This window comes from Phyllostomus discolor, chromosome 1, assembly GCF_004126475.2.
Source record: "Phyllostomus discolor isolate MPI-MPIP mPhyDis1 chromosome 1, mPhyDis1.pri.v3, whole genome shotgun sequence".
NCBI classification, from domain to species: Eukaryota; Metazoa; Chordata; class Mammalia; order Chiroptera; family Phyllostomidae; genus Phyllostomus; species Phyllostomus discolor.
Window position 1 is genome coordinate 172,515,282 of NC_040903.2, and position 23,926 is coordinate 172,539,207.

The window sequence follows — 23,926 nt, forward strand, 5'->3', positions numbered from 1 at the left end:
TAGCATTAAAGAGAGACACAAAGCAGGTGAGAGACAGGCAGAGCCACCACTGAAAAAGTGTCAGAAGGTCCTGTCAGGAAGACTCCTGTCAGGAGGTCCATCCTGCGAGGACAGAGAAGGCTCCTAAAAGAGCCACACCAGCCTCCATGACAAGCTAGGAAAAAATATCAGTGCTACAGGTGACCTACGAGGCTCTCTTGGCTTTCTCTAGTCCTTGAACGAATGGCTTAGACCACACTGAGAATGACACTTCCCTTCCTCTGACCACCTTCCACCAGCCTGGAGCACCTGCATGGACCTGGGTTAGGAAGGCTGAAACAGAAGACCCCGGCAGGGGTGTGGTGGCTGTGGCTGGTAGCTGGCGCCCACACACGGGAGCCCCAGGCTCGCACCGACTCCCAGTTCCTCGGTGGCTCGGCCCCCACGCCCTCAGAGCCCGAACCGTGGGGAACCAGAAAGTATATGTGGTGTGTTCCCAGGGGCCACATTTGGAACTGGGGCAGGGGTGGGGGTCTGGGGAAGCAGAGGCCTTATCAGGCAGGGTGCTTAGCTTCCAATGAGGGATGGGACAGTCCCACAGACAGATTACCTCATTGGCATTGACCAGAAAATTCCAGTCTATTTAAGATTACATTCCTGGAGAAGGTTGAAACTGCATTCAGATCAGGTAATAAGTCTTGGTCTTTAGCACAGATGACCCCACTTGGGGCCTGTTTGGGGTTTTCTCTTTAACAGTCCCTCCCTTTCGAACGGACTCTCAGCTTGACTGAGAAACGAGGTCAAAATTTAAGGCATTAACACCACACTCTGGAGTTCCTACAGCTTTCTCGGAGTCTCGGTGTGATATTCACAAGTCATAAGGGTGTTTGCTTAATCCCTGTGATACTCACAGGCCCAGGCTTCAGGTTCACTGTCTTTGAGGCAGTTACTCTCTTTGTTCCCTTTCTGACTATCCAGTCTTAAGTAGATCGTTTGCTTGGTGGGTAGTGGTTGCAAACATGCATTTAAAGCTTTGGAGAAAATACAGTGTGCCAGAGAAATTATTATTATAAATACAAACAGGATAATATCTTATGTCTGGAATGCACTTTGGAGCCATAGCCCCCAAGATCCAAGCCAATCAAAATCAAGTAAGTGAAAGAAATACCCTGTTGAGAAGGTCACCTTTTTAAGCCAAGCAAACTTACAGTAAATGCATAACTGAGTTTGAGTTTCCCTAGAAGAGCTAATCCAGGTGCAGTGGGCGGTGTCGGCCACAGCACAGGCACCTCCGTGCTCAGCTAAGAGACCATCTAGGGTGCTTCTGTTGTCAAGAGCAGCCTTAACAGAAACACTAAGGATTTTTGGGGGGTAGCTATTGCTTTAACAGTGAATTCTGTGATGTTTTCAGAGCAAAGGAGAGGTTCCTGATTATATAGCCTTGTTTTTATTTATTTCAAACTAGGGAAGTAGGGACCTGCCAAAGGAAGTGAGTTCTGAATCACGAAAAACCTTCTGGTAGGTCCTGTCTAACTCAACTCTGTAAACTCGGGGGATTTGACCAGTGTAGGTGTCTCTGTGTGTTTGTGAACGGTTCGATAACCGGAGAGGCATTGCCTGGCTGTGTGCCAGCCGTCTGGGAGAGTGATAGCCACCGCATACAAAATCCTGTCAGGCATTAACCACTTCCACTATGGTGGCACTGTTAATGGCCAGATTGGAGTTTTTGGTGACAAAGCCCAAGTCTGAAAGGTAAACACCCCCCACCCTCCACCACCTTAGCAAAGGCCTGGGAGATATGGATGATGGCGTTATCTTTCCAGGTCACTGCCAGGGTAAAGGAAAGAGAAAAGAAGAAGGGGTTTCATATTTAGTTAAAGGGTGAAGTCTTGATCTGCGTCTTGGGTGGAAGCAGTCTGGTTGATGTCAGCTATTTCTCTTCCTTGTGGACTTGAATCATAGGTCTCCAGTGTCTGTACAGGACCAGGGCGTGGGCGGAGCCTTCCTAGCAGCATGTCTAGTGGTGTGTCCCTAGCTCAGTGCCTTCTAGTTGTTCCACAGAGTCCACGGTCAGGAGTACTTGGTAAGGTCCCTTCACTGGGCCTCGAGGGCTGTCTTCCTTTGACAATGCTTGGCCAACAGGACCCTTTAAAATGGGACCTGGGAAAGCTTCTCTAACCTATTGATGGTAAGCTGGAGCATAAGACATTAGAGGCATAACAGTAGTGAGTCATACTAGCGCGAGACCAGGGATCAACAGAAGGTTGTACACCAGCAGGCATTGGTCTGCTGGTGACTGTCTTGTGTGGAGTGAGTGTGTTTCCCGGAGGAGGCACTGTGAACAGGCAGCAAGACCAAAGGCAACACGTTAGGCAGGGGAATCTAGTGGTTACAGCAAATGCAGAGATTTTCAGCTGAGGATCCCATTAATTCTTTCCACCTTGCCCGATGACCAAGGGTGGTAAAGACAGTGATAATTCTGAGAACTTTGCACGTCTTTCCACCAAGTCTCATGTGATCTGCCTGGTGAAGTGGGTGCCCAGAGCACAGGAAGCTGTGAAAGGCATACCCTACGTGGGAAACACGTTTTCTATCCGTTTCTTTGCCACAGTGAGGGCATCAGCCTGCAGCAGGGAAGGGCTTCAGCCCACCGGGAAAACACACACGGTAACGAGAGAGCTCAGAAGGGCCGGGGGGTGCAGGTCTGCAGCCTCTGGGGGCAAAAATAATTTTTCCAGGATTGTGAGCCTGGCTGGCCAGACATTGCTGGTAGGCCGTTTTTGCAAATGTACGGAAGTCTCCCCTTCCGTGTTTATTCATAATTTGAGTCATCTTAAAGGCACCGTGGTGGGTGAAGGAATGCAGAAGCTGAGAAGTGGGGCTTGCCAGGGAGCCTCAAAGAACCAGCTGACCTTCTTGGGTTTCCCACAGCCCTGACGTGCATCTCATTTACAGCCATTGTTAATGCCTCTTAATTTCTCTGAGTTAGGAGCCCGCTGCTGCCATGTTAAAGACATCAAGGTGGCAAAAGTTGGGCAGTAACAGGTCGTTTTTTACAGAAACAGAATGGACCGCATCCACACGTGCCACAGTCTTTACAGCTTCTGTCGTTGCCTCCTCTGCATGGCAGCCCGGTGAGGTCCCCCCAGCACTCAGGTGCAGTCCTTTTGGTGTGAGCTTCACTTTGGTGACAGCAACTTGAAAAGGTAAAAGGAAGAGCAGTAAGATCATTTCTTTACTGCCTGTTTTTGATTGGCGTCCCAGAGGACATAAGGAAGCCCATTTGTTTCCATAACATCCCTAGACCATGGACTGAGGAGGTGTAATGGCTATCATACAAAGATTGAGTTTGTCCTGCTTGGGTAAGCACGTGGAACTCTGCTTGCTGGGCTGATCGAACTTGTGGAAGGTTTCTCCTTCTGAGTAAATCATATCGGGTAGAGGTAGCTTAGCCAGCTTGAGAATTCCCTCTCTCTTTCTGTAGTGTGACCCATCAGCAAACAAGATTAGATCGGAATTAGTTAAAAGGGTGTCTCATAAACGAAACTCAGCATCACAGAATGGGATATTATCACCTCACCACGGGGCTCACCTCCGTCAGTTAGAGGTGGTAACATAGCAGGGTTAAGGACGTCCCCACTAAACGTGGGTAGATGCTAAGATGTAGATTAGGTGGTGAAAGCAGAAGGACTTCATAGGAAGTCAGTGCACTTCAGAGAAATGTTGAGTCAGTTCCGAGTTAAGATGACTTTGGATAGTGTGTCAAGTTCACAAATAAACGTCATTTCCCAGGGTTAAATCTGCTGAGGCTCCTACTAACTTTGCAGTGGCGTCTGTAGCCTTAAGACAGCGGGGCTAGACAGGAGCGCCTGAATCAAGTTGTCTGTGCTGTAGTAGACAAGAGGCCTTTGTTTATTACCATGTTATTGTGTGAGCATTCCCAGAGCTTGATTATTCCTTTCATGCACAAGTAAAGTGAAAGGTTTTGAATAGTTAGCCCTAAGGCAAGTGGTTCTTGCAGTGCTTGTTATAGTCTTATATAAACCTGCTCATGTGTATCTTCCCGAGTAAGGGGTCCAGGGCCTGAAATTTTAGTAAATTATTAGAATGGTGGAGTAACAGAGAAAAAGTCAGAACCCATAGTCTACAGTAACCAGTCAAGCCTAGAAATCCACAAAGCTACTGCTTAGTTGTGGGTCTAGGAAATTCCTGGCTTAGTTTAATTCTTTTTGGAGACAGCTGAATTCCTTCAGCTCTTAGATCATGACCTAGGTAATGAATACTGTCTAAAGATAATTGTAATTTTTCCTAGAGACTTTGTGCCCTTTTTCAGCTAACTGTTGCAGCAAGTAAATGGAGTCTTTCATGGATACCTCTTTGTTAACTGAACACAGCAAGAGGTCCTGTACACATTGTAAAAGGGTCAGTTTCCCCAGGGAACTGGAGGATACTTAAATCTTGGTGAAATACTTGGGAGAAATAAGAAGGGGCCTCTGAATGCTTGAGGCATGACTGTCCAGGTATATTGTCACCTGTTCCCTGTAAAGACAAGTAGATGTTGGCTGTTGGAGTCCACTGGATGCTGTAAAGGGCCGAACAAAGGTCTACGACAGTGAACCATTGTGAGTCTGGAGCAAACTGTGACAACAAAGTGTTTGGGTTTAGAAGTGGGAAACGAGGAATAACTATGTTACTTGGAGCTCTCAAATGTTGAACAGATCATTGCCATCCCCGTCCTGTCCTTGGTATGGAGAATGAAGCTTCTGGCAATTAGGTCTTCTACTCTGGGTGTGAGGGCCTCAGGCTTTAAATGTCTGTTTTGCCATGGCCGGTGTGGCTCAGTTGATTGGAGCATTGTCACATAACCAAAAGGTTGTGGGTTCGAATCTTGGTTCGGGCACATACTTAGGTTGTATATTCAATCCCCAATCCAGGCACATGCAATTCCCTGACCAGGCACTACAGGAGGCAACCAGTTGATGTTTTTTTCTCTCCCTTCCTCTCCTCCTTCCTCTCTCTCTAAAAGCAATGAAAAAAAATATCCTCAAGTGAGGATTTTTTTTAAAATGTCAGCTTTAATGGTAGCCTACAGATTTTCAGGCACGTTATTTAAATTAGGAGAGCTTTGTTGGAATTCTTCCTCTTCTATGTCAAGAACAGATGGTAAGGAGCATAAAAGGTAAAGTTAAGGTGGGTCAGGAAATTCTAAAGGAAGGTCCCCATGTGAAACAACATGTGTTGGCCCTTTCAGTGTAGAGAGGAGGTGTCCGCCTACCAGACTCTCTGGGGCCGTGTCACAGCGACAAGGGAGGTTTTTCAGTGAAAGGTCCCAGAGCCATTTGTACTCGTTGAGTTAAAATTTTCTCTAAATTTGATTCGGTGCCCCCACTATGGAAACTTCCTTTTTACTCTATGTGTTTCTTGTGTGCGATGAGGGTGGGGTTTAAAGTAGAAAGCGTAGCTCCAGTAGTTTTAGCTTCTGCTTGGCTGCTCAAGGAAAGTACAGCAGGTCCTCACTTAACATTGTCAGTAGGCTCTTGGAAGCTGCAACTTTAAGTGAAAGGACTTAAAATGAAACCAGCTGTAGCACAGGCTAATAAGTGATATAAATAAGAGTCAAGTTCCTACGGTGTATTTCTGGTCGCAAGAACATCACACTTCTAAATACAGACCCCAAACACTTCTAATATTAAACATTGAAATAAACATAATCTCTACATACATATAAGAAAGGTTCATAAAAACAGATAATTCTTTTTTAACCTGTTCCTTCCAGTTCAGGGTCACAGATGGCTCAGCAGCTCAGGGTGCAAGATGGGAGCCGTCCCCGGACAGGACGCCCTTCCATCAGAGCCACTCACTCCACCACTCACTCAGACCGGGACTGTGTGGATACAACATACACACAGCGGTTCACCTCACGTGCACGTCTGTGAGATGTGGGAGGAACCCGGAGCACCCAGAGAAAACCCACGCAGATGTGGGAAGAACGTGCAAACTCCACACAGACGGTGGCCTTGGCTGGGGATCCTTTTTTTTTTTTCATCAAAGTTATAACAAAATGACATCATTCAAGGACCTGCTGTACCAGGGAACCCCATAGAGCCCCATCAACTGTGGGAGGGCCCCTATGGGGGAATCCTTAGAAGTAGATACGGGGACATTTATTTGATCGAGGCTTTGAAGACAATCTTTTTCCTAGTGTCCCACTTTATTACAATTGAGGCATCGATTTCTGGGCCAGTGTCCGGTGATGCATCCCTAGAAGGGTGCAGTTCGAGAGTCCCAGGTGTTATTTTAGGTCTCTGGCCTTGGAGCTGCAGTAGCAGTAAAGCTAATAGCTTGGTGGATTTTCATTTTCCATCTTGCTCCAGTGGCCTTTCAAGATGCTCAGCTGTAGCCAGGAGTTCACTTAGGCCTGTGTCCTCCTGTCCTATTTTGTGCCTTTTATCAGTCCACTAATCTCAGTGGATAATCTATTTACTGAGAGCGCAGCTAGAGCAGGTTGGGTGACCCTATTTATCATATGAAATGCATAGAGCCATAGGAAGAAGGTTTCCAAGCAGGCATTAAAGTCTGCCACAGTTCCTCTCTCTGTTGCTTGCATGTTAGAATCATAGACCAATCAGTACGTGCAGGGAAGATTCTAGGAAGGGCGTGTGAAAGCCCAGTTGCTGTTTTGCTAACTTTCTGGTTGAGGATTTTGAGCATCATCCTCAGGGGTCACCACTTTGCTTCCTGCATTCATTATTGGGCTTCACCAGGCCCTACCAACATGTACACAGGCGGATAAAAATCCGGCAGTTTTTGAGGAATTTAGAGTTATTATCAGCAGCTACAGTCCTGGACTGCCAGATCTCTTATTCTATAGATTCGTTTTCTGTTAGGGATTCTTCCTTCCAGAGAAACAGGACTCTTAAACCTTCCATGTTGCTAACCTGAGTGGTTGATGTGTCTGTTAAAAACCAGCTACGTGAGTTTCTTTTCATCTTTCTATACAATTATTGCCATTGTAACCTGTAATTAGAATAGAAGTATAAATGGCCTATTTCACCATGGCTGTTTTGAGGTTTATAGTGTGAAGGTAGTTGGTGCTAAAATGAAATCATTAATAGGAAGAAAAGCTAAGTGGCATTAAAACTTTCACAAAACATACCAAAAAAGTTGTCTTGTCTTTTGCAAGGATGCTTTTGCCTCTTAATGGGGACAAGTGCTGACAGTTCTGACCTATAAGGAAATACAGATGAAATACTATCATGTACGTATTTGTTCATGTATTCTTTTTTGTCTGTCCGAAAAGCTAGACATACTCTTTGAAGGGTACTTTCTAATAAAAATATAGGGGGAGGAAAACAGCCTCCATTTCCAGGGAATTATCATAAACATAGGAAAATACAAGTTGCTAACTAAAAATTTTAGAGGCCGTGTGACAATGTTCTGTCGCCTAAACTGTGGACGTTTGTGGTTTTCTTGGACCTGCTGCTAAAAAATGAATCACATTTCACATTATTACCCCTAACTCCTTCTCCAAAGTGGACTTTGAAGAAACATGGGCAAACGTGAGGCTCAGAGCCAGGAGGACAGCCCCACACGGAGAGGTGTGTTAGCTGCAGGCCTGTGAGGCCGGTGCTGACAGACTCGGCGAGAAATGGGGGAAGTGGAGAGGCACAAACAGGGAAGCTAGTGCGTGTTTCTGAGGGGGCTTCGAGAGACAGAACCAGGAAGGGAAAGCCAAATTGCCAGCGTAGAGAAGACATCAGATTTGTGTTGAAATTATCTTCAGGGTAGAAGAGAAAAGAACACTAAGATTAGACTAGCTGTTTAAGGGTGGTTAATAAAACTAGAGATGTTCACACACACACACACACACACACACACACCCATCCTGCCCTCGTCAGTTTCTCTGATCTGTATGGGGAGACCACGTGTAATGAGACGGCCAAGAACCACCGTCCTGAGAGGGAAGCCCATTTAAACCCGCATTGTAGCAGGAGATGGTGCAACAGTCGTCCGGATCACTTGAAAATTTGACTTCTGTTTCAGTTGATCGAAGAGGATTATCAGTAAGATTCCTGAGGCTGAAGAAGAACAGATAATTGTCTAATTTTTACAGAGGGGAAAGAGAGAAGTAGAACTTAAGGTTTGGAGAGGGTATCCAGCAATTTACAGAAATAAACTGAGGTCATTTTCAGGTGGAACAAGGAGGTTCAGGGATTCCTTTAGTGGACTGCTTTTCTTAAATTTAGGCACATAAAAATGTGGGGGAAATTATGCTGCTTTAGCGTTGTTCAGTTCAAATATCTTAGAGTCCAGGGTTCCTAATCTTTTTTGGCTGATTTGTATGTTCTAGTTTTACTATAGCAGAAGTTTTAAAATGCAGAAAATCAGATCAATATCCATGTGCCCACCATCTGTAGTTAACTAATTTTGTTAATTAACATTTTGTTTCAGGTCTTTATTTTTTAAAGAAATCTATAAATAATAATGAATGTTGAATCCCTTACCAATCCCATTCCCTTTTTTTCACTCCAACTAGGTGCAAATAGCTATCAAGAGTTCAGCTTTCCCAACCTTTTGTGGATCTTGGTCCCCCTAGAGCTGAAAACCCTTTTCCTGGCTCCCCCACCCTCATCAAAGAAACAGCATATACACACAGAAGGGTCCTTAAATCCTTAAGAGGGTCATCAGAACCAAACACCCAGCTGGATACTTTTGGTACTGAGGCTCCAAATTGAAAACACCTGCTTGGGGAATCCTTTTCTTTGGAGAATCTAGTTAGCAATCAACAAACAATGGGGTCTAATTTGGGCAGAGCCCTCTCCCTGCTGCTCTGGGAGCTGCTCTGTGAGGTAGCAGACATGCCCCTTGGAGCAGCATCGGCCTCCTGCGTCTGCCGTCGGCTGCTTTGCCCCAGAAGATTTGTGTCATGGTGCAGAAGGCAGCCGCTTTGCCTCGGCAGCAGTCACAGTTCAGCACCACTACAGAGCCACAGTACACGATCTTTGACGGGGTCAGAATTATTCTTGCTGCCACTAGCACAACATTAATTCGTTTCTGTCTGTGCCTGCTATTAGAAATCATATTGATTTAATAGCCGAATAAAAAGAGCTGCTTTCCTCCTGCCTTATCTAAATAGGACGCTTCGTCACAGGACTGATTCCTTTCTTAGAGGGCCGTGGTGTGTGCAGAAGTGGTTCTCTTCCTCCATCGAGGCTCCTTTAAAGACAGAAGTCTTGCACCATTCCACTTTGGTGATGTGACTCTCCCCACCACATCCTAAACTTTTTCCAGTTTTATTGAGGCATAATCAATATGCAATACACATATTTAAAGTATATAATTTCAGTGTCAACATATGAATACATCTGTGAAAGCATCACAACAATCTAAATGAATCACGGCTCAAAATTTCCAAGCAACTGTTGATCTGCTCTTTATTATAAATTTGTTTGCGTTTTCCAGAGTGTTATATAAATGGAGTCATATAGCATGTGCTCCTTTTTGCCTGGCTTCTCTCATTCAGCCTCAGAATTTTCCATTCCATTCATATTGTTTGTATCAGTAATTTGTCGCCTTTTATTGCTAAATGGTGTTCCATTGTATGGTTGTGCCATAATTTGTTTATAAACCTGTTGATTGACATTTGGGTTGTTTCTACATTTTGATTATTACAAAGGAAACTGCCAAGAACATTCTATATTGTTAAAGAACTGAAATTCACCCAAGTAAATTTGAAGATCTAACTGGCATTATTGAGCAATTCATTAATTAAGGGTGTGGCATCCCCTATAGCAAATAAAAGGTAGCTCCAAACATTTGTACAAAACTGAATGGTTTTTTATAGGCACAAACTGGACAGGCTAAGAAAGTTATTAGCAAAAGAAAAGAAAGGATTGTTTCAGGTAAGGGCTTTCTTTGGGAGAAGACAGCAGGGGCCCTGTCAGGAAATTCCTTCCTGGGAGGGGTTGAAACTGCAACTAAGTCTTGGTTTTCTGTCCTGGGGGCCAGTGGCTCTGCCTGGGACCTGTTGCTTCTTTTTCTTCACAATATACAAGTCTTTGTGCCTATATATGTTCATTTCTCTTGCATAAATAGCTAGAAATGGAATATTTATGTCATAGGGTAGGTATTTTTTTAACCTTTTAGGAAACCACAAAACTGATTTTAAAGTGGTTATACTATTTTACATTTCCCCCAGCAGTGTATGGGAGTTCTGATTGCTCCACATCCTTGCTAATACTTGGTCAGTCTTTGTCATTTTAGCCATTATAATGGGTATGTAGTGGTATTTCATTGTGGTTTTGATTTATACTGTTGAGCATCTTTTTTTCTGTACCTGTTTCCTTCCGTATGTTTTTCTTAAGATTTTATTTATTTATTTTTAGAAAGAGGGGAAAGGAAGGAGAAAGAGAGGGAGAGAAACATCAGTGTGTGGTTGCCTCTCATGCACCCCCCACTGGGGACCTGACCCACAACCCAGGCATGTGCCCTGACTGGGCACATGCCCAGTGACCCTTTTGGTTCGCAGCCTGTGCTCAATCCACTGACCTAACCCAGCCAGGGCTTGTATGTTTTCTTTGATGAAGTGTCTGTTCAGGTCTTTTGCCCATTTTGTATTGAGTTGTTTGTCTTATTATTGAACTTTTATCGTTCTTTGTATTTTCAAGATAGGAGTTCTTTGTCATATGTCTTCTGCAAGTAGTTTCTCTCAAGGTTTTCTGATCTATGAACATAGTATAACTCTCCATTTATTTAGATCTTTGATATTATTTTCAACAATGTAGTTTTTATCATTCAAATCTTGCACATATATTGTCAAATTTAATTCTAGATATTTCATAACTACTGGTACTATTATAAATTTAATTCCCAATTTAATTTTAAAATTTAATTCCCAATTTTATTGCTTATATATAAAATATTGCTAATATTTATATATTGATTTTGTGTCTTGTGACTTTGCTGAACTCACTTATTAGTTGTAGAAGTTTTCTTTTTACAGATGCCTTAGAATTTCCTACATAGACATGGATGTTGTTTGTGAACAAACACAATTTTTCTTCCCCTGGTCGTCTGTGTGCCATTTACTTCTTTTTCTTATTTCAGTGGCTAGAGATTCTAGTACAATATTGACAGAAGTGTGAGAACAGACATCTTCACCTTATTTTTGATCTGGGCAGAACACTCAGTCTTTCACCACTTACTGCGAGTCTCTCCACCGTATCTGTAGCTCTTTGCTTATCCGTGTTGTGTTAGCCGCTGGGAAGCAACCATTTAACACTGCCTGTGCACTACGTGGCTGTTCAGACCTTGAGCCATAACCATGACTCACCCGGTATCCTTACAGCATGTATTGTCTCAGGCAAATATAGTACAAGCCTTGTATCATTAAGTGGTGGTAATGCTACCACTTGAGGTTAGAGCCATAGTTCACAACTTTGGCTGCATATGAGAATCAGCTGGGGAACTTCTAAAAATCTTGATGCCCAGGCCACACACCAGACCAATTCTATCAGTAACCTTGATGGAATTATATACTAAATTACATATTTATCCAGTCTTACCACAACTCTATAACAAAAGAGCTGTTACGATCATTTAATTGGTAAGTAAAGTGTAGAGAGAGGATAAGTAACTGGACCAGGGTTACACAGGCACAGTGAGTCTAGAACCTACATGTAACTGAATTGCTTGTCCGTGGCTATGTTAAAAAAGAAAAAGCACTTAACCCCTCCTCTCCACCTCTCCACGGTTCTAATGTTGTTTTGGAACTGGTCTCAGAAGCCACCATATTAGGGACTGTTCCAGTAGTGTGATGGTCTCTTGTACATTCATCCATTTATCTGCTCATGTCTTCACTGGTCTGTACTGAGCTCTAAATATCTGTGTAGTGACGTGTCAGCCCTAGGGGGAGATAATGAGGATTACAGAGTAGCTGAAAGCACAGTACAGTGGCAAATACAACATTTAAAAGATTATAAGAGGAAGGAGAGAATAGATACGTGTGCAGTGATGCTCAGAAGTCTTTGACTAATCAGTCTGCGTATATGAATATTGTCTTCTGTGCACTGGTATATCTGGGCCGGTGGAAGTATAACCCCACTAACTCCCCCAGCCCCAGTTTTTTTACCAAATTTCTCCTATAGTTATGACATGAAGGGGTTAGGCCAGGGTCCAAAAGTTGTCTTTCCCAGACTCCTGAGAATGAATATGGTACCTGGCTCGGGGAAAGAGGCTGGGATACCAAGGAGGGAACTGACATTCAGTGAGTGCCAACTATGTCACATTGTGCCAGAAACTTCCATGTGTTCTTGCATTTGATCTTTATGGCAGCCCGGAGGGTGGGCATCACCCCACCGTTACAAGTAGGAAACAAGCTCTAGCAGGGGTGTCCCAACTTTGGGTGTCTCTGGGCCACGCTGGAGGAAGAGTTTTCTTGGGCCACACATTAAATCACAAACACTAACGAAAACTGATGAGCAAAAAAAAGGTTTTAAGTAAATTTGTGACTTTGTGTTGGGCCGCATATAGCCCACAGGCCATGGGTTGGACATCCCTGTCAAGGGTTCAGTAATCTGCCCCGTGTCACAAACCAGTAACAGGCAAAGCCAAGTTCAAACACAAGTCTATCCAGTTCCCAGGCCCACGCCTCATCCCCTGCTCAGAGGCTCCAAAATTGTCTAGAGAGAGACAGTAATTGTGCTTTTCTCCAGAATGTCTAAACGTTTCTCAACCTGAAGACGGCCATTGTACAACATTGGGGGAAGAGGTAGAAAAGAACATTGGAAGAGGAATTTTGAAACTAGAAAGGGAGAAATTGGTGTGAGTCAGAATGTAAACCACGGGGGAGGTGAGCAAGGAGCACTCATCCCATTTCTTAGTTCTGTTCTGGAATGAATTTGGGAAGAATTCCGCTGGGATGCCTTTTAAGTTAGATTGGGGTTTGGAGTTCCAATATCTTTTTTTAACACCATAAAAAACAAAAAGCAAAACACATTTTTGAAATCCTTTGAACTACTTCAAAAGAGGGAAAGTCTTTGTGACTTTTCCCCCAGGAGCACTAGCAGTTGGGAATGGCTCGTTCTCTCAGGAGTAGGCCCTCCTGAGCGGCTGGCCGTCATTGCGCTCTTGATGCCTTTGTCTCCGAGACCCACCTGAGTCATGCATTTCTTCTGGGCCCACGTTTCTGTTGTCACAAGTCCCAGCTGACCCGTGGCCTCGGGCTTTCGTGTACACTCAGAGTGTTCTCGGGTAATGGTGGGTGGTTTTCATGTGCATGCATTTATTATGTACAAGGAAAAGAACAAGGACAAGGAAGGTAGAAATAAAGGACAAATAAGGATTTTGTCTCTCCTAGGATCTTAAGGAAATAGGTCAGAAGGGGCTGCAGAGAAGCCCTGGCTCCCAACTGTTTATTTCTGACGTAAGGAAAATGGAAGGCCAGTGAGTTTTACAGTTTTCCCCAAGTCCCTGAAGTCGCCTGGTGGCAGGGCTACAACCCGAAACCAGGAGGTCCGCCTGCGCCCATCAGTAGGAGAGTGCTCCCTGTAGCAGCGTTCGCCGTCTTCCTCACTCGTGGTTTGTTCTTTCCTGGTAGGTTCTGCAGAAACCAACCCCGGAACTCAAGCACCAGCTGGCTGCTCTCTCCAAGCGAGTCGCCGGCGCCGTGACTGAGCTCATTCAGGCAGCAGAAGCCATGAAAGGTAGGGTGGACCCTCTCGTGTCCTTTCCTGGGGCACCACCCCAAGGCAGTGCCAGCGAACCGAATGCGGAAAATGCACAGCAACACGAGCCCTCTCTTGGCATCTGCAGTCAGAAAAGCAAATGGGAGTAGAGTTAGATATAAAAAGTAGTATCCTTCTGAAGCAAGTCTTTTCTCCAGTCTTTATATTAAGAAATCGAATGACTTAATCCAGGGGCCCCCAACCTCCCAGCTATGGACCAGTACCAGTGCAGGCCTGTTAGGAACCGGGCCGCACAGCAGGAGGTGAGACCAAGTGTAATGCAGGTGAATCACCCCGAAACCACCCCCTCCCCCCACTCAGGTCCGTGGAAAAATTGTTTTCCACGAAACTGGTCCTTGGTGCCAAAAATGTTGGGGACCACTGGCATAATCCATCTAGAACTGTTCACTTCCCTTTTTAAAGGTCTCACCACTTATTTTATCTGTGTTTTCACTCATCAGAATATTTATTCTTATTTAAATAATATCCTTTGTGTTTAGAAAACAGTGCCATCTGGGTACATTGCTGGCACGCCCCTTCATGGTTCCACAGAAGCAGTCAGCTCACCAGGGAAAGGTTTTCCCACCCTTTCCTCGTGTTTGAATTGAGCTGAGTGTCCACTCCTCGTGAGTGCCCAGGAGACGAGCGTAGTAATGCCCTTTGACTCAGCATAGTCTCGAGTCTGCTGAACGTGCTTGCTTGCAGTCATGGGCCTGAAGTTAGCAGTCACAGCCGTGTTCGAGCTGGCCTCGGTCCATGAGATCTTGGTTTTTGAAACTGTCACTGAGGCTGCTCCTGTGGTAGGACTGTACACACAGCTGAGGTAGAAAACCAGAATCGGACAGTGCCCCTCAGCTGATCCCTGAGGGCCAGAGAATCGATCCCTTAGGACAGTGCAGTTAGTAGGCACATGGAACTTCTCTGCATGCAAATCCAGATATTGTTTGTAATTAAGCCAATGCCCTGAGGTCTGCAGCTACCAAGAATGACCCTCTTTGGACTGATTTTAGGAACAGAGTGGGTGGATCCCGAAGACCCAACTGTCATCGCGGAAACAGAATTACTGGGGGCTGCAGCATCCATTGAGGCTGCTGCTAAGAAGTTAGAGCAACTGAAGCCAAGAGCAAAACCAAAAGTGAGTGTCTGTGTGTGACTGCTTGTCTCCTGTCATCAGTAGGCCTTCCAGCAGGCAGCTGGGGACCGGAGCTGGGTCTGCTGCAGGGAGCTTATCCTGCTCCGAGTGGTTAGACGAGTGAGCTGTGAACCTGCCCCGCCTGCCCGGCACCTTCTATGAGTCTGGGAAAAACCAGTGGGAGAGCCCTTCACGTTAACCACCCAGAAAAATACCTTTGGATATCCATAGAAAGAACTGGGCATGTACGATCTCGATTTAGTTCTGTTATATATAAAGCAGGTGTCGGCGCTTCCTTAAAGTCCCTATTACTGAATGTGAGATGGTTGCCATCAAATCTTCTGGTTTCCATATGCCTTTAGTAGAGAAATGGCAACACCAGGTCTCTCCTTTTCTAAAAATTAAAGGAGGGCCATGTGACTCTCAAAAGTGCACCCTATAATCAACTTTTTCAGTATATGCCAGAGACTATGATTGGATGGTGTATATTTTCCAGCTACATTTGTCATCTGGATAAGTATTTAGAACTTAAGACCATGAGTATATGTTAAGAGAAACAGCCACTACGTTTGCACAGTAGGGAGGACAGTTATTAAGTGGAAAGGACAGTGAGCTCGTGTTGTGCAGGGGCCAGGCCGGACCCTGGTAAGAAACTGTAACCTCCCACCCAGCTCCCTCCTCCTCCCGCTGTGAGAAGATAGTCAAACTGGAGGGGGCCTCTTTTTTGGTCTACTCAAGCAAGTCCCTTCTGGTACCTGTAAACTTACCTCCCTTCCAAGGACTCAAATGCATTAGGGAGATAAAATCTGGCTCTTCCCCTCAAAAAAAGTGGAGTCCCTTGGTGTATGTATACCTACAATTCTACCTGTTTTGTCGGACGGAAGGATGGTGCGTGAGCGCTGGAATCCACCAGCCCTCTCAAAAGCGGTGCCCGGGTCCGTGCTGTGTGGGAAGAACACGTGGGCCCCAGTGACTCCGTTCAGCTGGGGGACCTTCTTAAAACCAGGGAATTCTTAGAACCCGTCTCCTAGCAGTCACTCTAGATGTGGTAAACACACTTAAATTTTTTTCTCATCAAAATGTAATCTAACCCACTTGAGAGCTAAGTGTGACTATGGGAGCAACTCCATTTTCTGGCTATATCTGTTTGTGCTTTGTGAATCAAGCTAATTATGAATGGAAAATGTACTTTCAGCTTAGGAAGCAAAGAGCAACCAGCGACTAATATCTAGAGGCCTCGTGCTTAATTCGTTTTTCCTCTTCCATACATGATTTCCATACAAGTGGCGTCTCTTGGGAAAGCTTCTGTCTGCTAATGCTGAAGTGATGTCAGTGGACACTAAGTCTCCTTCAGGATTAGCCTGGTGCTAGTTCAACATGAACACGCCACCATATTCCAGGAGCTCCTGTTTGATCCTGTTCCCTTTGCCCTTTTACCAGGTCCTTCTGCGTCCTTGTCTGTCTCTGAATCTGGATTTCCCCCTGCCGGCCATTCATTTACCTGATGATGTTTGATCCGAAAAACAAAGTTATTAGAGTTCCTTCCCCATAGGATTGTTGTTATAACAAATGAGCTAATTTAAGGACACGGTACCTGATAGACAATAACACTTAGTAAACTATATCACTGTCACTGAAAATAGGCTTCTGGGACTTTTATCTACTTACCTCCTAGGAAAATGCCTGGAATAAAAATTATTCCATAGAACCATGAGCTGATGGCCTACGCAAAAAGAGAAAAGAAAGAGCGAGCAAAACAAAAGCTCCCTCTGATGGTGCCCAGCGTGTGCCAGGCAGTCTCCCAGGTGCTTTACACGGGTTAACTCATCTTGTCCGGGCAACAAGTCCCTGGGGTGGCACTGTTACCGTCCCCGCTCTGCTGTCGCAGAACCTGGCCAGCATCAGAGGCCCAGGTGGGACTGAGCTGAGGGCAGTGTGTATGGGCTCCCGCTGGGTGGCAGTTCCAGTCCGTACTGGCCCTCCTGGCCCACCCAGTGTCAGAGAGGCTGGTGCAGTCCCACAGGGGAGGCTTCAGTTTGCTCCGTACCCTTTGACACATTAGTCCCGACTCTGGAATCCCTCCTGAGGAGGCGCGTGGCAGGGAGGGGGGTGGGGGGCGTTCCTTTCTCCCTCATTTGTAGCAGTGAGAAGCTGGACGTATCCTGAGTGTCTCCTTGAAGGAAAAGTACGTGACTCTTAAAAACAATGGTTGATAAGACTGTGTAGCATTAAGGTACTCACAGCGTAATGGGAAGTTTAAAAAAGAAACGGAATGCAGAGTTGTGCATTCATTATACTCATGGTTGCAGCTCTGTGAAAACCACTTGCGTGTGAAGGAGACCAGTAGGGGATGTACGAGAATGGTGGAACTGGGGCGATGGGAGGGCCTGTGTTTTCAAAATAAGAGCACTTTCAGTGATGGTGGCTGAATGCGTGCGTGGGCTCTTCCCACACCACTCAGGACCATTTAGCCTGTGTGTTTACAGCGTTTTCTGTTTGTTTGCTTGTTTGTTTTGTCTTTTTATGTGAATAGCCGAGGTGTCCTTTGGCTAAGGTCATAGTTAACCTGACTGTTGATGTGAGTCCATACATTTCATTGTGAAGCTCCCTGCTTTAGGTCTCTCCCATCTTCCGATTAGGAAGGGTGCTTGGTACTTCTGCAGTGTTCGAGAATGATCTGAAGTCTCTCTCTGCCCCACGACCGGAAGCTCCCACCACAGAGCTTCTATTAGCTGTAAGAAGAAACCGTCAACCAACACCAAGGCTTTGGGAGAATACCTTTCTATTTACCAGATGGGATGCTGCCCGGCTCATGAGTCAGTCAATAAAGCCAATTAGCACCACACACACAAACCCAAAACCAGAGCTTGTGCCTGTCTGGGAGGGCCATCTGGTTTGTGGTAATATCTGCATGAAATAAATATCTTCTTTGGCTTTATAAAGGAATTTATTTTCCCACCTTAAAAAAGAATCCCATTTTTACAGCCAAGTCAACCAGTCATTTGAGATTACTCACTGTTCTCCATTCCCTCCTGTAACCTTGAAAAGACACAACAGAACGTAGGACACTGAGACTAGGCCATTGCTGGGGCATCCCTGTTCCTGGAACTCCGCGCACAGCGCACAGGCTCTCGGCAGGGAGTGAACACTTTCCTTCCGTAACCAGGCCGCACTCACACTGCTCTGAGGGACAGTTCTGGGGCTGGGCGATGTTTTCATTTAAATTACTTTGCTCCCCACATCCTCAGGTTGCCGGATTTAAAAGTAGAATAGTCGGTGGTTTATGAAGATGATTCCTGGTTTAGTCCCACTTCAGGCCCTTAAAACTTAAGCACCTCTTTTTGCCTGGAATCTCCCAGACCTGAATAACAACCAAGTTTGCCCTGTTGAGTCCGCCATTTGCTTGGGAAGATGGTCTAAAGGCAAAATGAGCGTGTGGGCGAGCTCTGGCGCACGTGCCTGCGATCTCGCTAACGGCGCCAGCTCCACGCTGGCAGACAGACTGTGCTCCGCAGACAGGTGCCGGGGTGGCCACCCTGCAGCCAGCGCGGCCTGCAGCACTGTGCCCGTTCTCGAGCTCAGTCAGACCTGGATGCCTTTTCTGCAGGCCTCTGTGTGATATGTTTGATATATTAGGTTGTTATTTAATCCAACTATATATCAAACATATTCCTACAGTGTCTTGCCCTGTCTCCGGGGGCCCCAATACAGTTTATAAGGCAACAGGAAAGAATCTGTTAACATCACAGGTAGACTTAGAAGACGGAGGGTCCATTACATTTCATTGTGTTACATTACATTTCTTCTTGTAGCATTTGAAACCTGTATCAGTATTGCTAGTTTATTTTATTACAGAAACAAATCATGATTACTGATGTTTCATAAGGGCCTGAGATAGTATGTGTGGCTTAGTTTCTGCAGTGCCGAGTCCTCAAAGGCCACGCTTGTTGGAAAGCTGGCAGGTCCCACCCGTGTGTGTCTGTGACAGGAAATAAAGGTCAGGGCCGTCCCCTCCAAACACATCTGTGTTCATGTTTCATGTTAGCTCACTTTCACCCTGACCTTCAGTTTAGAAATGAGTGATTTTCATCATTGAATTTTCAGCAAAGACACAAGCACAAAGCAACTATCTGACTGTCCTGTCCACCCACAGTAACAAGATGCATGGACCGAATCGGCCGCACCGGCTCTGTGGGTGGTGAGTCACTGGGCTTCGGGCAGACCCTGGTCAGGACTGCATATATCTAATAGAGATAATGAGGTGTGGACTGTGCTCTGTCTGCTGAATTTCCTGTTATAGGTTAGCTTGTCAGTAGAAGTTGACAATATTTAGACTAAGCCGACAATCAGAAAGTAATTCCATAGTCTAATTGGGTGCAACAGGAAGTTCAGGATTATGAAATATTTTTTCTGGCACATAAATGCCTTCGTTGGCTGACTTTGACCCCTTCCTCATAGAAGAGCCTGTGAAGTATGTATGAGTACATTCCGATCTCTCTCAACACAAGATGCTGAGCTCCGCTTCCTGCAAAGAGAAACAGCACGCTAATAGCTCAGTTTTGGGGAGGAGAAAAGAAGTGTTCTTTTAAAGAACCCGCCTGGGTGTAGGCGATCCCCCTGACAGGTGGCGAGCTGGTGGATTGAACAGGTGGCTCGGGAAGGCTTCCTGTGGTAGTAATGTCTAGGAGCCATCTCCAGTTCGCTTGGGGTGAATGCAGAGTGACAGGCCCCGGTGGCGGCGGGAGCAGAGAAGCGATGACAAGGGAGGGAAACGCAGTGTGGGAGTCCCGGCTTCGGGAGCTGAAAAGGGGAGCTCCCCCTCGGAATCTCTTCCCACGAGAAGTGATCCAGCAGTGTGGTCAGCGGGGGGGCTCTTTCAGACAGTTTTTAAGACCAAGATCAGTGCTGCCTTCACTGGCCAGAGAACATCGTTTGGGGTTTTCCGTGCAGTTTAAGCTGTTTGACCAGAATGGCGATCGGTCAGGGAACAGAGGCAACACGTTCTCATGAATAAAGAACGCAGGTTTAAGAGGACTGTAAGGTGAAGCCCATTCATTACTATTGATGTGGTTTTCTTGTTTCTTTTGGTAATTTTGCTATAGACCAGCATGCTATACTGATTGATTGGGTGAGTAGGAAAGGCAACCAGATGAACAGGGAGAAGGAAAAGTGGATACAGTGTTTTCTATACGGCTAAACCGGGGGCTCTGGGCTTATCTGCCCCTAATTGGTTCCAGGCCAGGAGACGTATAGAGTGTGAAAAGTGAGTATGTGTGGGGAACTCAGCCAGCACATGTTCGCGGGTAACTCCCCACCAGTACGACCATGGTTCCTGGTCAGACCCTCCTCAGACACATGGGGGATTCATATCAAGGGGCTCACAATGTAACAAATGTATCTGATTAAGCCTGAAAAGAATTCTGTTACCTTTTCTTTGTCCGTGTTTCCTATATAGACATTCAAGTACCTTTTTTGTTGTTGAGAGAGAGCATGACAAAACCTTTAAGACTTTTTCCATCAAACAGAAATAGCAATCACAGAGTCATTTCAGTGGCATTACTTTTCACTTTTTAAAAAAGAACTCAAACAGTATATACTGTGGGCAGACCATTCCCCAGATACTAGTGGTGCAAGCCCAGGCCTTTTCCAGTGGACGCTGCGTGGAGGTGCATTTACTCCACGTCCAGGTGCAGAAGGTAGTCCCTCCCCAGGTCACAGGCATAACCATCTGTCAGGGCCTTCTCTCTGTCGCCCACTTTGTCTGTTTACAGTTTCCCTGGAACCCTCCCCGAGACCAGGGCAGCCCTGGGAGGGAGAGGAGGGGGCCAGAGCCCTGTGTCCAGATCTGAGCCCTTCTCAGCTCCAGGTGTTCTAAGAGATTTCCCTTTCATTTGAACTACTTAGGGCGGTGGTCCTAAAGACACCCCACCCGTGGTTCTCCAGAGGAGAAGCGGATCTGGCTCTGGTGCAGCTGGATCTTTGGATACAGGCTAAGGTCTCCCCCCAGGCACCTCTCAATTCCATTCCAGAAGCAAACTAGTAGCAGCCAAACTCACTCCAAAAAAAGGAGAAACGTGGCTGCCTGCTCCACTCCGCGTCCAGCTGGCAGGAAACGCCTCCCTCGCGGTGCAGGACTGCTGGGTCCGGCTTCCCGTTTCCCCTCGGGCACATGTGAATTATATTCAGAATGTTCATGCTCTTAAAGTATGTACCGTGTACATGGTCCGGCAGAAGCAACGCCTGCTCGAATGTGGTTGGTAGGACAATAATGTGGGTATGATTTATAGTTTTAATTTGAACATTTCACCTAAAATGTCATATGGTGTGCTTGAGTGTGATATTGTTATGTTATAGAATTACATGCTTATGGTTTTGTAATAAAAGATTTTGAAATAAAAAGGCATTATTTCTGCTGGAATATATATATTCTTATATATAAGAATTTTTTAATTTGTATATATGTAAAATCCATGTGTGTGTGTGTGTGTGTGTGTGTGGTTTCTGTTGTGCTGTGACCTTGTTTCTAATGGCAAACATTCTGCAAGACTTTCAGTGACCCAGAACAAGGCATGATTCCTAACTGGGAAGATGGAACCACGAGTTCTCATTGGCTCTGTGGCCAGTATGAGAAAAGCCACGACCGTGTTTATCAGCTCTCAGCAAGGCAGTCTCTCAGAGGTTTCAGGGAGGGAGACAGAAATCAGGCAAGTGGCCGTTTGGCCAAATCCTATGGGTGACTTCCGCTCCTTTGCCTCGAGTTCCTTGAAGGGAGGGGCTGCAGGGTTGCAGGGGTGTGGTTCACAAAGAGAAGGGAAAGAAAGAGGACCACGGATGGAAACACTCTTCCTCCGCCCTGCACACGCCCAGGGACCTGCTGGGGAGGTCGGGCTCGGGGCAGGTGGTAAAGATGCAGCAGGAAGGACGCAGGGTGTCGGGCTCCTCCGTGAAGAGGCCGACGAAGAGGAAGGAAGAGAAACAGTATTCCCTGCTTATTTTAGTTGGTGCCTTCTAAGAAGGGTTTGATTGGGACCACAGCATGTCTAAGCTGTGAAGCCCCAGGAGGGCTGAGCTGCTCCTCACCCTACAAACAGAAAGCGGATTGCTGTCCGAGAAGGGGAGCGAGTGCCTCAAAGTCACGGTCAGAAAGTGCAGATCAGTGACTAAAACCCAGCTTAGCCGTCTCCTGGTTGGGTGTGGAGGGAGAGGCCGGAAGCAGTGCCGGTCTGTATCATGTGTCCCTTGACACCCCATTTATCTTCACAGTTTTTATTTATAACTGTTTTAGATTTTGATCAGAAAAGGCAGGTAGAACTGTTACTAGAATTATGAGTGGCAAACAGCACTCAGAAAGGGAAAACAGACTAGCTTAGCCCAAAGTCTGAAAAAAACAATGTTTAAAACCACAAAAAATATATAGTAGTAGAAATAATAATGAAATTATTTGCTAGTAGCTAATGAACATTTACTATGAGTCACTTATGCTTCGTGTGTATTAATACTCACAGCAACCCTGTCAGATAGGTGGGACGGAAGGGGGTTGGCCAAGCGAATGAATTGCTGCAGACTATGTTCTCAGAATCCTTGAAAGGTAAAAGGTACTTCAAAACTGAAGAAAAGCCTCCTGTTTTCTCTTCCCATTCCACACTTCTCCCCGCCTCCACCCCAGTGGAACCTCTAGCTCTCTAAACTTGAGACCAATCAGAGTAAAACTCTCAGAGCTGTCCAGCTGTGGGGAGCAGGCAGCAAGGAGCCAACCCAGAGTGCGGTCACTCCCCAGAGAAGGCTCCCAGACCACTGACCCCTAGAAGGGGAGCTCTGCATAAGATCCCGAAACAGGAAAATAGCAGCAAAAGGGTGCTTAAACCATTCTCAAAGCTCCCAAAAAACCAAAGTGAGGAGAAAGGCATCGCCAGCTAGTCTGCGGGACAGTTCAGGAGAGACAGTTGTTAAGAGCTAGTGGTGACCTGGACAACAGCCTTTTCGAGTGGAGGGTGAGGGGAAAAGAACCGGTACGAAAGACGAGAGAATAGATCCAGTACTCAGAGGCTGCAGCCAGCCCCACCATGAAGCAGAACAGATTCTCGGTTGGCACATCTGTTATTCTGCCCAGCAGTATTTTATTGAGCACCTCTCTGTGAAATGCCGAAAGTGCCACTGTGTTACATTGTGCGTGCCCGACGAACTGTCACCCGCTACGCAGGCTGGTGGAGGGATGCAGGCAGAGTGCACAGTCAACAGCCCGCGGCTTGACGTGGGCAGGAGCCTGTGCCCAGACGCGTGTGCCTTCGCCCCCAGGAGTCAGGAGTGGACGGCTGTGGATGCGGACGCTCCCTCGGCGCACATCTCCCTCTCCAACCGTGCAAGCTGTCCTCGGGCTGACCTCGGGGACTCGGGAGACTCATTTTGCATAAATGCATTCCTTCCCCAAGCTTTCATCACATGGGCTGCTCTGTCTGGTTTTGTGCTCAAGAGATGTATGTTAAATAAGACACAGTCTGTGCCCTGGCGGAGGTCACAGGCTGGTAGGGTTCAGCTGATGGGTGTCTGTTTGTCGTTGACCCAGGCCAGCATTTCCCACAGGCTTGTCTGAGGAACACCTCTGTTAGAAACGCAGATTCCAAGGCCCCGCCCCAGACCTACTGAAACACAGTCTGCAGCTTTAACCAGATCCTCAGGTGATTCTGCAGAAGCTATCAGTTCAGCCCACTTAATGAAAACATTTCCTTAAGTTCACCACCTTCACTTGATGTGAGTAGCTTTAAAGCACCGGTGGCAAACTCAAGGCCCGAGGCCTGAATCCAGCCCTCCCCCTTGTTTTATCCGGCCCAGCACCTTGTTTCTACCCGGTGGCAACACCGAGTTCTTGCTTAACTGTTCAGGAGTGGTTACATTTACACAGTCCTAAAGTTACATTCAGCCCTTTGAAGGCAACAACGAGACTGATGTGGCCCCCGGTGAAAATGAGTTTGACACCCCTGCTTTAAAGAAATATAGATAACTATGTGTATCAGATTAGTTATCATTGTTTTAACAATCTTAATGGCTCCAGTTGTTGGGGTGTGGGGGACGGAAAAACTCAAGTCCTTCAAAG

The 23,926-nt window shown here is 46.1% G+C and overlaps 1 protein-coding gene across 6 annotated transcripts in view; it reads left to right on the forward strand.

Moving 5' to 3' along the window:
• TLN2 (talin 2) overlaps positions 1-23,926 on the forward strand; it is a 414,657-nt gene that overhangs the window by 378,422 nt on the left and 12,309 nt on the right. For all 6 annotated transcript variants that reach the window (XM_036034328.1, XM_028507760.2, XM_036034319.1 and 3 more), the window contains 2 exons: positions 13,577-13,682; positions 14,714-14,838. In XM_036034328.1, the coding sequence (XP_035890221.1) occupies positions 13,577-13,682; positions 14,714-14,838 (231 nt within the window). The remainder of the gene's footprint in view (positions 1-13,576; positions 13,683-14,713; positions 14,839-23,926) is intronic.